The 14,743-nt window shown below is 40.3% G+C and overlaps 1 protein-coding gene across 1 annotated transcript; it reads left to right on the top strand.

Annotated features, from left to right (window-relative positions):
• Positions 1–4,955: 4,955 nt before the first annotated feature.
• gfap (glial fibrillary acidic protein) lies at positions 4,956–9,773 on the top strand. The gene is made up of 9 exons (XM_082529256.1): positions 4,956–5,495; positions 7,196–7,256; positions 7,354–7,449; positions 7,549–7,710; positions 7,883–8,008; positions 8,145–8,365; positions 8,453–8,496; positions 8,711–8,793; positions 9,245–9,773. The coding sequence occupies exons 1-9, from the start codon at positions 4,975–4,977 to the stop codon at positions 9,284–9,286; spliced, it is 1,356 nt and encodes a 451-aa protein (XP_082385382.1). The 5' UTR covers positions 4,956–4,974; the 3' UTR covers positions 9,287–9,773.
• The last annotated feature ends 4,970 nt before the right edge of the window (positions 9,774–14,743 follow it).

Below are 14,743 nucleotides of genomic sequence, written 5' to 3'. Positions count from 1 at the left end.
ATTTTCCCCAATTAGTCCTCTTTTTTGGGGGGGGGGGGGGGGAGTGTTATGGAAATAATCAAAGTATGAAAACCTTCCCACCGTTGAAGCTGAATGAAGCAAGTAGGAGATTCAGACAGACAGGCACGCTCCACACACTCCACACACTCCTTAGATGGGATTTAATTAAGCATATAAATTAAAGGAGCTCAGTGCCCCTGTATTATATGTGACTAGTAGGGAAAATTGGAAGTAGGTTTAAGAATTTTATATGTTTTTAATATTTAACTTATAACAGGATGTTTTTATATAAAGGAAAGAACCATTTTTGTATAATGGCAGAAAATTAAATCTACTTATTTTCCCTCCACAAGTCTCAGTTAATCAGCCAAGAGCCCTGCACACCAGGTAAATGTAAAGATATGGTAGGTTCATAGTAATCTCATGTACAATAATTTCTCTCAAGAAGGACAAGGAGTAAAATGAAAACTATACTGCACCATGAGGATCAGTTTACAGACAAGAAATACGCCTAGTTTTAGGCATAAATAAAATCTGCATTAAATTATGTTGTTGTTTTTTAATATTCCTAACAATATCAGTGTCTGAGTTGGCTCAACTATGCAGGGAATTATGCAAAGTCACTAAAAAGTATAATTTGTCCTGACCAAACAAGTGCAGCAGGGGTGTGAGGGACACAATCAAGCACTCTCCCCACCTGCATAGTCGTTGGGGGATGCAAGTCTCATGTTCACAAGGATTAATGCAGAAAGGTTAAATTCATCTTGTTTAATTTGTTGCAGGACATCATTTTGTGGGTGTAACACTTTTTTTTTTAAACCCAAAGCACCTAGCTTTGATTAAGGCCTATCCCTTAATTTAAACCCTGTCTGTCCTTGATGTAGTGATGAAGGTGGGGCTGAGATAGTTGTATTTCCAGCTTGTTGGTCAGGATTCAGTTTGGTATGTGGCCATGTACATTCAGACATCAGCCAGGTTGAAGAATGGTAGCTGAGAGGTTCACACTGGGGTTTCTGGACGCAAAATGCCAGAGCAGTCAAACCTAGCTGGCTGCAGTTTTACCTTGGCCTGAGATCATTTCAGTTTTAAGATTCTGCCCCACACCCCTTCTTTTTGTAAGTCCTGCAGATGAGATGGTCTTCTTGTGCTGGATCTATGAATCAGCTGTTTGACTTGGCCCTTCATAAAACTCTTGCAGCAGGGAGCAAAGAGAAGGAGAGGTCCGCAGCACCACTTTTACTCTCTTTCTGCGTGGATGTTTAATCATCAGGTCATATTACCTCAGTGACCAGAACTGGGGCAACGGTGGTGACTGCCGGAAAAATTCAGAGGGGCGAAACAATTACTGTCACCTTAATGATGCAAGCATGCTATTAATCCTTAGAGATGGAGCCTTTTTAATCAACAAATCTCTGCCAGACTTACAGTGTGCCATCTTGTTTAACCTGCATTAAGAGATACCAATTAGAATTCAAGACAGTGCGTTGTTGTTTTTCTTCTTTACTAGCAACAACACTCAGAGGCCAAATAGTAAAGTCCTAGGGCCTTTATTCACTGTCTCCCACTGAATAAAGGCACTATGATTGGTCTACAGTCCCTGTGATTTTATGGCCTAGTAACAAAGAAATCCTTTATGAACCACTGCTGCTGTGGTTTTTACTACCTTCAGCAAGTTAATGTGCTACTGCCAGTCTGATCTTTCCAACACCAAACAAAAACAGAATTGATATTTTTTCTGGAATTTAACCAAATACTGGTACTTTTTTTTTTTTTTACCATGTTGCAACTGTTTGGTTTTTTTTTTGGGGGGGGGGGGGGGGGGTGCAGAGCCCAAATGTAGAACTAAACAAAAGGCAAGCCTTTATAGAGGTTGATCAAGGTTCCAAATGTGATACAAAAAGTCCAAAGAAGTAGGAAATGCCAGGAAACATGAGGACACAAGAGCAGGACACACACTGAGGATTACACAAATGACACCAGAACAAAGAACAGAAGGAAGAGTGAGGTTTCTATAAACCCAGAAGGCTCATTAGGGATAAAGCACAGGTGGCAAAATCAAACAAAGGTGAAGAACAAAAACTTGCATGACCAAACATGGATACAAAAGACTTATATGAAATATATAAAATATAAATTAAAGATAGTGAGAAGGGAACACCTGAGGAGAAAGACATGAACACAGAAAGAGGAGATAGAGAAAAGAAAGAAACTTGCTACACAGTTACCGTAGCTTTTCTCATTAAAATTACTTAGAGTTATTTACTGTATCTTGTCAGCAACATAAAACCAATATTACTCATAGTTTTTTCAGCAGTATTTCCCTAAACCTTTAGTACTTTTGTGTCTTTTTCAGCTCTGTTTTTAATAATATTATTGTCATGCCAAAATACTCTGTTCTTGACATGAGGGATATATTATTGCAGAAGGAAATGGGCACTTGGTCAAAATCGCATTTCCATAAATCACATCTTCTTCAAAAAGATCAGCTGAGGTGGTCTGAGGTAGCCAGCTCTGTGGTTGTCAAGGTAATGGATGATAATGGTTTTGCAATGCAGACTCTGTTAGTCCTCAGAGTTCAGATTAAAAGGCTTTACTCACCAACTCCCTTCCTCCCCACATCTCACCACCTGACCCCACTCATCTCTGCCATCCATCTGTCTTTGGAAACAGCAAGACATCTAATAACCAGACACAGTGAACATCTCCAAGTCTTAACCGTTTCATTGGGAAGTGTTTTTCTTCTTTCTATTGAAAGGCAATAGATGTCTGTCTGTCTGTCTGTCTGTCTGTCTGTCTGTCTGTCTGTCTGTCTGTCTGTCTGTCTGTCTGTCTATCTATCTATCTATCTATCTATCTATCTATCTATCTATCTATCTATCTATCTATCTATCTATCTATCTATCTATCTATCTATCTATCTATCTATCTATCTATCTATCTATCTATCTATCTATCTATCTATCTATCTATCTATCTATTAAAAGCTCCTGCTTTGAGATGAAGTGTTATAGATTAATATTTAATGGCATATATAATGAAAAGCCTGGGTCTTAAATAATCAGGTGCCATCTCATCTTTATAGTACCATAAGGTACTATAAGGTAAGATACCTTATAGTACCATATCACACTATTAGAGCACTTCACTGTAAAAGAGTACTTTATTGAGTACTTTATTGATCCCCGTGGGGAAATTCGTCTCTGCATTTAACCCATTCACTCAGTGAAGCAGTGGGCAGCCATTGGGCGCCCGGGGAGCACTGCAGGCTTGCTTGTTGTTCCTAGAGTAATAGTAGAATGGGAGGCAGAGCCTTCAGTTTTCAGGTCCCTCTTCTATGGCACCAGCTTCCAGTTTGGATTCGGGAAACAGACACTATCTCTACTTTTAAAATTAGGCTTAAAACTTTCCTTTTTGCTAAAGCATGTAGTTAGGGCTGAATCAGGTGACCCTGAATCCTCCCTTAGTTATGCTGCAATAGGTGTAGGCTGCTGGGGGATTCCCATGATGCATTATTTCTTCTTCAGTCACCTTTCTCACTCACTATGTGTTAATAGTAGTGCTGTCAGCGTTAATCTCGTTAAAATGACCTTAACGCCAAAACCGCATTAACGCGACAAATCTCCATTAGCAAGTTAGCGTGGCTCGCCCCGTGCGTGGGGCTGCATGGCGCTAATGCATTAACAAGCTAACTGCCGTGCAGCCCCACGCACAGGGCGAGCTGCGCTAACTTGCTAATGGAGATTTGTCGCGTTAATGCGGTTTTGGCGTTAAGGTCATTTTAACGGGATTAACGCTGACAGCACTAGTTAATAGACCTCTCTGCATTGAATCGTACTTGTTATTAATGTCTGGCCCTCTTCCACAGCATGTCTTTCATCCTGTTTTCCTTCTCTCTTCCCAACCGGTTGTAGCAGATGGCCCCGCCCCTCCCTGAGCCTGGTTCTGTCGGAGGTTTCTTCCTGTTAAAAGGGAGTTTTTTCTTCCCACTGTCACCAAAGTGCTTGCTCATAGGGGGTCATATGATTGTTGGGTTTTTCTCTGTATGTATTATTGTAGGGTCTACCTTAAAATAGAAAGCGCCGTGAGGCAACTGTTGTGATTTGGTGCTGTATAAATAAAATTTAATTTAAACTGAATTTAACATACTTAGTTGAAAATGTATTTTCTCCAATCTGGGTAATATGAACTTTTTCATCATACTTTAATTTTCGTTACTGATTAAGCACATTTTATAATAAATATTCCTATTTAGGATGAGTTCATGAATAATGTTATGCCCTTTGTTATATAACTACTGCCCTAAACTGTGATTGAAAGAGCAGTGACAACAGCTCTTAGATTCTCTCCACACAACTGACCCTGTGAAATCATTTGACCCCAGTCTCAAATGATTTCACAGGCTTTTGTTGTGCACACTTCCAATACACTCAGCAATGTTTTTAATATACTAATCTTTCTTTGTATCTGTACCTGCTCCACCTGCCAATCTAAAGTTATTTTCTGATTAGAGAGCGAAGATCTCTCCCCAGCACCCTTTTGTTTGATCAAACTGTGTTTCTGTTTTTGTGAGAGCGCATGTGTGGTCAGCTTGAATTGGTGGCCAGACCCTGTCACACAAATTCCTTTTCATTCAGCTCAAACAGAAAGAAAGAGAGGAAGACAAAAAAGGGTGAAAGTAAGAGTGAGAGAGAGAGAGTGAGTTAGAGGCTGGGGAGAAGGGAGGAGAAAGGGGGAGAGGGAGAAAGCCAAGAGACATTTGTAGTTGAGTGGACGAGCACAGACAATCCCTGGCACACAGCTTTTTGAGTGTCATGTAAACCACCCCTTCGCTCTCCCTTTTTGTCCCATTCACTGCCTGCCACCCTCCCTTCTCTCTGCCCCACCCTGTGGTCTCTCTGCTTTGGTCTTGGGGGGGTTGGTTGCCTGGCTGTATAAAAGCCCTGTTTGTGCCCAGAACGAGCTCCATTCCCCAACATGGAGAGTCAGAGAGTCCAGTCCTCGTACAGAAAGCGTTTTGGGCCCCAGAGCTCGAGCAGCTCTGGAGTCAGAATTGGTGGCCTTTCTTCTAGCCGCCTCTCCTGGCATGGCACCCCTCGCAATGTCACCCACTCCAGTCCTGTGTCGCGGATCTCCCTGGGCTCAAGCAGCACAGCCCTGCTGCTGGGGAGCCCCGTTGACCGGCTGGACTTCTCAGCTGACTCTCTGTTGAAGGCCCAGTACAAGGAAACACGAACTAACGAGAAGATGGAGATGATGGGCCTGAATGATCGCTTTGCCAGTTACATAGAGAAGGTGCGCCTGCTGGAGCAGCAGAATAAGGTGCTGGTGGCAGAGCTGAACCAGCTGAAGGGGAAGGAGCCAAGCCGACTGGGAGACATCTACCAGGAGGAGCTCAGGGAGCTACGACGACAAGTGGATGGTCTCACCAACAACAAGGCTCGACTGGAGGTCGAGAGGGATAACCTGGCTGCAGATCTGGCTGTACTTAAGCAGAAGTAAGAGGGAGCAGGGCAGGACTTCTGTGGGTGGAGGATCATGTAGATGTGATGTATGATCACACAGTAGTACCACCCATTTGTATCTCTTGTAGAGATTGCATATGTATGTATAAGAATAATGAAAGAAATGCAAACTCCTTTTGCTTTCTTTTTACTTGAATGCACACTCTAATAATCAAAGACTTGATTTTTGTGATATCATTGGCATTTTGTGTTATGTTTAGGGTTACAAGCTAAAATTTAAATGAATAACCATTTTTTTAAAAGATGGAGGAGTAGGAATGAACCCCCTATGTGCTTCCTTTACTCAAATATTATAGATTTTTTAGAGTTATGTACTGAATTTCAATTTCATATTTCATATTTCAGTTAGTGTGCAGATGTTTTGGAGCCATGTTTATGTTAAACCTTTCCATGTTCTTGATTAAAGCATAGTAGAACCTGAAACACACTCTGAAAAATATATTTGGACTGTGAAAAAACCCCCCACAAAGTGTGTTTTCTAGACAAATGCTTTTGGTTAGCTGGTCTTTGATTGGAAAACACATTCAGCTGGAGTAGATTTTATGTATTTTGGCACAAAATAAGACAAACTCTTTCCAGTGGAAAGGTTTTTTTTCTTAGTTTTCTTTTATAATTGCCAGTTCATTTATATGCAGATTTCAGACCCGCTGGAATGCAGCCCACTGTGCTCTGCCCCAGCTTTACTCCTGGATCCCTCTTTACAAACTTGATCCTCACTGAACCCCTTGTCCCCATTGAGTGAGTGCGAAGGAATGAGGGAAACACAATGGTAGCCCAACACAAAGGGAACGACCAGCCGGGCAGATGTTTACTAGTCCCCTGTTACTCCAAAATACTGATTCACTGCCATTGCATATGCACCTTTTTTTTTTTAAATTTAGATGCATATGTGGCATGAATCTATAATTTAATCTTGTGAATGACTGACTTGAAGCCTCTAATGGTTCGAAAGGTCTCTCTCACACTACATCCTCCGATTACCACGCAGCTGCTGGTCCTCTAAAATAATGCAGCATGAATAGTGATGATTCTGGTCAGAGGTCACTTTTGTGATTCATGCTGCTCTTCTTGAAGCCCTCTATTCAGCAATCGCTCCATGAAGCCATACAGATGCTTAGAGTTCCATGTCACTGTGTGCATGGCAGATGGATTGTAGGGTGGTGCCTATCTGTGCACGAGGCTGTGCGTAGATGCGTCCTTTTTATGTCTCTGTGTGTGTCTGCTCCATCCCGTGGGAAAGGCTTCTGGCTGCTAGATTCGAGTGAATGTGTAATGATGCGTAAGCTGCCCTTTCAGCTGAGCCCCGCACATCCCCAGCAGCATGGGGAGCAGCGGTAAAGCTGATATCGCAAATCTAATCGATGTGCTTAAATATATGTTTTTAGCCCTTGCAGATGATACTCTGTTAAACATAAATGAGAAACTGTAAAAAAAAAAGTTTAAATCCGTCCACGCTTGTTTCCTTCTTGCTGAGTTGTGAAGGAGTTGACAAAAAGGCATACTCATGCACAACAAGTTAACTCAAAATAAATGCCGTGTTTATGATTTTTTTTGTCTATAAAAGTATTTTGCAGAGCAAAAACTGGAAAGACTGGATGTTCTATTAACCTACAAAAAACAAATTTGAGTAATTTTTTTTTATTTTGGGGATTTTTCTCCTTTGTGTGACTTAGACTGCAAGATGAAATCGGGCTCCGACAGGATGCAGAAAATAATCTAAATGGCTTCAGACAGGTAATTCTGTTCCCTGAAATCATCAACTAAATAATTTAGACGTTCGGTATGACTGACTATCCAACTTCATCTCCCTGTGTGCTCATTTCTTGCATAGGATGTGGATGAGGCATCTTTAAATCGTGTCCAGCTGGAGAGGAAGATTGATGCACTGCAGGACGAGATAAACTTCTTGAAGAAAATTCATGAGGAGGTAAGAATACAACTGAAGGAATAGAAGTCACGGAGGAGAAATATTAAGGCACCAATAATTGCCACTAACCACAATCAAATTTGGACTTCCTCCTTGCAGGAACTGCGTGAGTTACAGGAGCAGATCATGGCCCAGCAGGTCCATGTTGATCTTGATGTGTCTAAACCAGACCTGACTGCTGCTCTCAGAGACATTAGGGTCCAATATGAAAACATGGCAAGTTCGAATATGCAGGAGACTGAGGAATGGTATCGATCCAAGGTGAGAAGAATTAGCTGTCTGACATAAAACACATATTGTATATGTGTGACAATTCTTTTTGTATTTCCTGTGAAAATTAAAAAAAAATGCACAAAGATAAAGATAATGTTTCACAGCTAATAAGCTAATGCACACACCACATACGAACGAGCTGTTTCACCTTTGTACACAGTTTGCTGACCTGACAGATGCAGCCAATAGAAATGCAGAAACCCTCCGCCAGGCCAAGCAGGAAGCCAATGAATATCGTCGTCAGATCCAAGTGGTCACCTGTGACCTGGAGGCTCTTCGTGGCACAGTAAGTACACCAGATCCCGCAGATTACACAGACATTTTGAGTTCACAAATTACACTGCAGTCAGATGGACTTTTGGCAAACACACACTTTTTTGTTGTCTATAAAATAGCCTGTTAAAACTATAATTCTATTTAAGAATGAGTCACTGGAACGCCAGCTCCGGGAAATGGAGGAGCGCTGTGCCATGGAAACAGCGGGATACCAGGATACAGTGAGCCGACTGGAGGAGGAAATCCAGGCACTGAAAGAGGAGATGGCAAGGCACCTGCAGGAGTACCAGGATCTCCTCAATGTCAAACTGGCTCTGGATATTGAGATTGCCACATACAGGAAGCTCCTGGAGGGAGAGGAGAGCAGGTGAGTTAGAGTTTGTCTGGTCAGATTTAACTATAAATCATAGTATGTGATACTGATTTTTATTTATTTTTGTCTCTTTTCTTCCAGGATCACGATTCCAGTTCAAAGCTTTTCCAACATGCAGTTTAGAGGTCAGTTTAAATTTTGAACCTCGGTATTTTCTTCCCTTGACTGATTAAATTGTTTTTGCTGTAGAATACCAGCAGTTAAACTGGACAGTATTTATTGGTTAAAAAGAGATTAATCCTGTACCTGTACTCTAAACCAAATGTGAACAGAGGATAGTGTTTCAGCAGGTTTGGTCAGAGTTAATATCCTTTCACTCTCCCTGTGTTTTTCCCTTAGAAACTAACTTGGACACTAAAACTCCTGAGGCCCATGTGAAGAGAAGCATCCTGGTTCGAACTGTGGAGACCAGGGATGGGGAGGTATGTGGATGAACACAAAGAGCAACACTGGATCGTACAGACATAGCATACCTCACTCTCCTCACCACCAATTTATTTATTTAACTTTAATTTATCTTTTTAATCTGCACACATTTCTCATTTTCCATGGCATGTCAGTGGTCTGCAGCATATGTTCTAGGAGTCATAAGGACAGAACTTGGCAAACTAACTATATTCTGCTACTGTAATCAACCAGCCACTTAGTAAACCGAGTGAATTAGTGCTTGTATAAGTCTTTCACACTGCTTCAGGACGATCTGCACATTGCACCTCTAACCCATTCCCTCTGGAGGGCAATGTTGAACTCTTCTGCAGATTTTCACAGATTCACTGTGGCTCAGTACACCTGATGCCTTGTGCAACTGATACTAAAAACCCACGAGAGATTTGTTCTTTTTGTTATTTTTAACTGAATTTTTCCCCTTTTCAGATCATTAAGGAATCAACCACTGAACACAAAGATCTTCCTTAAAGTTTCAAGACCAGCTCATCCATATTTTCCTTAGTTACTACCTGGGGATTCTGAATGTGCATTATTGGATATTACTACCATTTTTATTTGTTTGTCTCCAGACACAAAAGCTACCCCATCAAATTCACTGCATCCCTCTCTTTTCCCTCCTCCATCACCTGCTTCTTTTTATTGCAACCACAATATAACCACCGATTGTACTTAGTCTCCCTTGTCAGAATTTCTCCTGAAAGATATCTCGGTGTGGCTTTGTGTACAGCTCCACCATAAACCTGAAGTGTTTGCAGCCCAGTCACCTTACACCATCTTTAGATTTTTCCAATAAAAATTAAGTAAGCTGTTTTAATTTTAACTTGAGCTGACAGGACAGATTTTTAGCATTGATTCTGATTAAATGACACAGAAGAGGCACAGAATCATAGTGATTATGTTTAGCATGTAGCATGGTGGAGATTGATGTGCAAGTGAAATAAAGGAGGGAGTTGCAGATGCAGACACTTTAAATGGATTTAGGCAAGTACTGGCAGATATGTGTGTGTACTGCAGCTTCTGTCAGAGCATGTGAGTCTGAATTGTTGTTTTTTTCTTTTAACCCTTCGTTTGGTTTTATTTTGATTTTTCACTCCCTTTGTTCTAGTCTCTACTTGTTCATTACTTATTGAATGTAAAGTATAGCACACATACATAGGTAGATACATTATATGCATTGCATTGGAATGACTGCCCAAACAAAGCTATCTCTGCTGCTCTGGGGACTTAAATCTGCACAACCAGATGGAAGTACAAATAAATGTGCAGATACAGGTCGTGAGGGAGTAACTATGGCGACTTCTAGAGCGTTCATTCGCTCTATAAAAAGTGTAAGAGCTTGTCAGCAGCACCATTTGTGTGGGGCCTCTAAAATGCCCTCCATCACTGTCCTTTCACTCCTCTGTCTCTTCTTTAGCATCCTCTGCCTCTTGAACACAACCTGATAAGGGCAGAGTTTTTTGACACCAGGATGCGTCATGACATGCCCACTTATCCTGTAGCGATAACAGGAAAAGACAGGCAAGTTTACAGGTGTGGGTACTGACACGGCTTTTGCCCTGCAGCCTCCACCAAGTGTCAGCCAGCTCCTGTATTTTAGGCTGATAGCAGAGGAAGACACAGAGACCAAGCGGTTGTTATAATAACCTCACATATAAACTGTGCTGCAGTTCCGACTTTTCCTTTTTTTCCCTTTTGAATGGGAGGAATTTAGATTTTTTTTTAAACTGCTGGAAGCATAGATGGACATCACAGTTCAAACGCTGTAATCCAAGCCCCAACTTTTGTTGAAACCCCCACAGAGTGTTGACAGGACCTGCCACTAATGAGAGTGGTGCTACGCCAAAGCCGGCTGTGTCTGTACTTGTCGCCAAGGACACCATGTGTTCATGCCTAGCACCCTTTACACTGGAACTTTCACCCCCATCCCTCAGCCACTTCTCCCTTTTCCTCTAATAACACTTAGCAACTTATTTTGTTTTACTGAATGTCAAATAGAAGTTTTTGCTCCTTTGCTCTTTAGAAACCTCTGCAGGTGTGAATATAACATTAGTTTTGACCAGTGCCATGAGCTGTGATGTCATGTTAACAAAAATAAAACAATTTGTTTGCTGATCCCTCTTGTTTTTTATAAAAAGTCTGTCCTAACAGTGTTTTCATGTGTTCATAGTCATGGTCCTTTGCCTCTCATACAAGCCTGACACATTCATACAGTATATCAGCTCTCATCACTTTCAGCTGTGTTATGTATCCTGACAAGAGGGCTGACAGCAGCGGACAGATATTATTCATTGTAACTGATTGTTTCTGCCCTTCAAGCAGGCTGTACCGCTGAGCAGATGGGTTCACTTCAAGTTATGTCATGGCCCTGTGTGAGTTTCACTGTATGTATGGGCCTAGATATCATTTGTGGCAAAAGATAGTATGGCTTGAGATGCAGATAAACATTTCTACTGGACTGATAAACACATGATCTCAAAAAGTGAGTTTCCTACATTGTCAGAGGTGTCCTTATACGTCATTTGGGCTACAATTTGAGTTTGAGTTTTTAAAGGATAGATATTTGGATTTTTTTAAATTATTTTTTGGCTTTTGACTTTTATTTGCAGACAGGAAAGAGAGCAGGGGAAAACACATAGCAAAGGGCCACAGACTCGACACTAGGCCACTCCATTTCAGGCACCTACACAACCATGTCTGTCTCAAACTACTCGTCAGGTGTTAAAATATAAACTTTTTTTGCTCCTGAAATTATCCCTCTTATTGATACTGGCCACTAGTCACTAATTTAATTTAAAGTTTTAATGAAAGCTTAAAGACTTTTTTTAGGGATTATTTTTTGCACATATTCACTGTCTTTGATTTATTTATTTTTTTGATTTTTAAAGATACAAAACTATATAAACTTCAGATTTTTTATTTATTTATTTATATCTATTTATTTATTCACTGCACAGGATGTTTAATTTTTTTTATTTTTATCACTTTTTCTTTTTTAATCTCCAAACTGTTATGGAAGGATTTATTTTAGTAAGCAAAGCATGTTTTGATGTACCAACAATGGGAATAGGAGTACTGTTGTAAGACAATTTAAAAACAAAAGACAATTTACTCTTTTTAAGGAGTTGTAACAGGCTCTGAATCTGGTCTGTTAACCAACAGTTACTGAAACGGGTCAAGCTTGTGCTGCACTCCAGTGGGTGTTTTTAGTTATAGGGTTCAAACTATACTTTGAACTCAAAGGATTTTCTTTGCCTTAAATAAGGATTAACAAAAGCAGCTAAAAGGCTGAAAAGACCAAGTAATAAAAGACTTTAAATGTGATTCATTTGTTTTCCCTACTCTTGTTTGTCTTATGGTTTTGTTTGCCAAATTTATCAAGAAGTAAACTGTCTCGAAATGGTGAAAAAACATGTCTAAGTATGATCTGTTAAAGCAAACATTTGAGTAAATGAAGTAAATGCAATGTTTTTCAATACCTAACATGGTAAACTCAAAAAAGCTGACTGGTTTCACAGACATGAACACGGTTTTCCTCCTAAATTTAGAAAAACGTCACACCCTGCCTCACTGGCATTAGTGGTGAGTTCTTTTTATTTTCTTACCAGGTGAGTGGAACATGTGTATTAACTCTATAATTCCCTTTGTATCATATTTGATACGTGAATTTCTGATACCTCTATCTCATCAACAAGATCAATACTTGCCATAATTTTAAAATGAATTTTCTGGTTATTTTTTATGGGTTGGGTCTTACAGGGTTAAAGTATGATCCAGTAACCGTCCGTAAGCACAGCATGTGTCTGTTTTGTCCAGCTTTTATCAGAAGAATGGAGGTTCTCAGGTCTTAACTGAAGGCAACCCTGAGCTGAAGGAATTCCAAGCAGATAAAACTCTCAGGCAATTGGCCCCGTTTCCCATCTAGTCCTTTTCCACAAGGTTGAGAAGGTACAAAGGGTTACAGAGACGTGCATTTTTCAGGCTTATCTTTTTACGGTGGATGTGAGGTAGCAACAGCTGTCATGCATGCATATGTTATGTACAGAAGTCACAAATGCACACAGTGCCAACACCTTTTTTGAACTATGTAAATCCGAATATCAAGAGAAAAAATAAACCTCTGAAATTGATTATTTTCACCAGGAAATTCTATGTTTCTCTAATAAATTCTGCAGAGACACTCAACTGAAAGAAGCCGACTAAATCTTGCAGGTGAATTACAGAGAGGATTTATCTACACCATTTAGACAAAGAATTTGGATTAGCTTGTTCTAGCGTCTCAGTTGTTAGGATTTGCTGCAAAATATGGTTCGAGTCACACGGACGACAGAAAAGACTCTCACAGCGGCCGTTTAGAGTATTTTGGCAGTTGCTTTTTTTTTTTTTGCCCAACAACAGGTAATTCGAAATGATAGAATTACAGCCACGGGAGATACTGTCATGAAAATTTTAAAGTGTGTATCTGAGATCAAAATGAAGGTTGAGTTCAAAGGCTTGTCTGATCCCACCCACAAACACCAAGTAAAGGGCATCTTTACTAGAGGAGGCAGATGGTGCCTTACTTTACACTCCTGTCCCACATGTCTGTTAATTTGTAACTTAACCCACTTTTGTATCATTGGCATACCAGCTGGTATTATCTAGACATTTAAAGCTTAAACAACAAATCAAATTACTATGCAAATACATTTAAAAAAAATTATACTTGGATGTTCCAGAAGATATTCAGGAAAGTTAGAAATTACACAAGCACCTAGATGCGAAACTAAACAAAAATATTTCACCTAATTTTACATATTCCTAATTGGGTTTTTTGTTTTTGTTTTTTGTTTTTTAAGACAAAAATAAGACAATCAAATCACACTGGAGTGGTGATAATACATGTTCATTAACTTCTCATAGAGGAAATAATCAGGGTGATGGCGAATCAGGGCAAATTCACGTGTATAGCCTTCCAGTCAAAGCTCTTTGTCTTTCGTTGCCCTCTTTAGTGCACATTCCTGTGTGAGAGCCCTTTGGTGGCTCTCACACCACAGGGTCATGGGGAGGCATGTGTGCTCCTTGGTTAATTTTAGCCCTCATTTCATCAAGGCCGTTGAGACAAAACACAGAGCCACTACCTCAACCCGTCTAGTGAAAGGTGAACCGTCTGATCTCCTAACACCTTTTTCTGTCTAGGTTTCAGTGAACACATGTCTTTGGACAAAGTGGAAGGATGACTTCTTAAACACATTTGTCTGCTGGCAGCTCAAAGGGTCATGAGTGGCTTCCTGGTGGGTTTCTGTCACATTGTTTGAGTTTTTGCATGGTGAAGATTAGAATAACATATTTACATAGACTCTAAAGATTCAAAAACCATTTAGACATATTGTAAGTGACCGTATTTTTTACTAGTGGTGGACAAAACACAGAAAAATTTGCAATAAAAAGAGGAAGGCCCAATAGATATAACTCAGCTCTGTTCAGCCTGCTTTGTCTGTGAAACTCTTTTGTGTTTTTTTCCAAACAAAATGTGCACATTGTGTGAATTTGAAAAAGGCAGCTGCAGCCTGCAGGTGACCTTTAACTAGAAAGTCTGGCCACGATTTCTGCTCCGTCCCAGAAGACAGTGCCAGGTAATCGTGTCCTTGCTGCTCCAATTTGAAGTTAAGGATAGGATTGAGGCCTTTGAGTTATAAGACTAAAGCCCAGGCAAGAACTCACAGTATGAAAGCTAAACCCCATCTAGCTTTTGATTTAGTCAAACTTGAATTTTTCATTTTTGCAACTCAGATCGAGTCACACTGTTTGAGTCTGCATCCTCACGTCTGGCTGTGGCACAATAAAATCCAGACTGAAAGTTTCCAGTCTCACAGTCTCAGGCTTGTTAAACACAAAGTAATCTATCTTCTCAGTTTACGACCATGTTTTGAATCCCTTTTTCTTTTT

The sequence above is a fragment of the Aulonocara stuartgranti genome, assembly GCF_965226115.1.
Source record: "Aulonocara stuartgranti genome assembly, chromosome: 4".
Lineage (NCBI taxonomy): Eukaryota > Metazoa > Chordata > Actinopteri > Cichliformes > Cichlidae > Aulonocara > Aulonocara stuartgranti.
This window is presented reverse-complemented; position numbering and strand designations above follow the sequence as displayed.

Coding starts and splice junctions, on each gene's coding strand:
- gfap (XM_082529256.1), top strand. CDS start 4,975: ATGGAGAGTCAGAGAGTCCAGTCCTCGTACAGAAAGCGTTTTGGGCCC. Junction 7,257..7,353: donor ATCTAAATGGCTTCAGACAG/GTAATTCTGTTC, acceptor TTTCTTGCATAG/GATGTGGATGAGGCATCTTT. Junction 8,009..8,144: donor TGGAGGCTCTTCGTGGCACA/GTAAGTACACCA, acceptor ATTCTATTTAAG/AATGAGTCACTGGAACGCCA.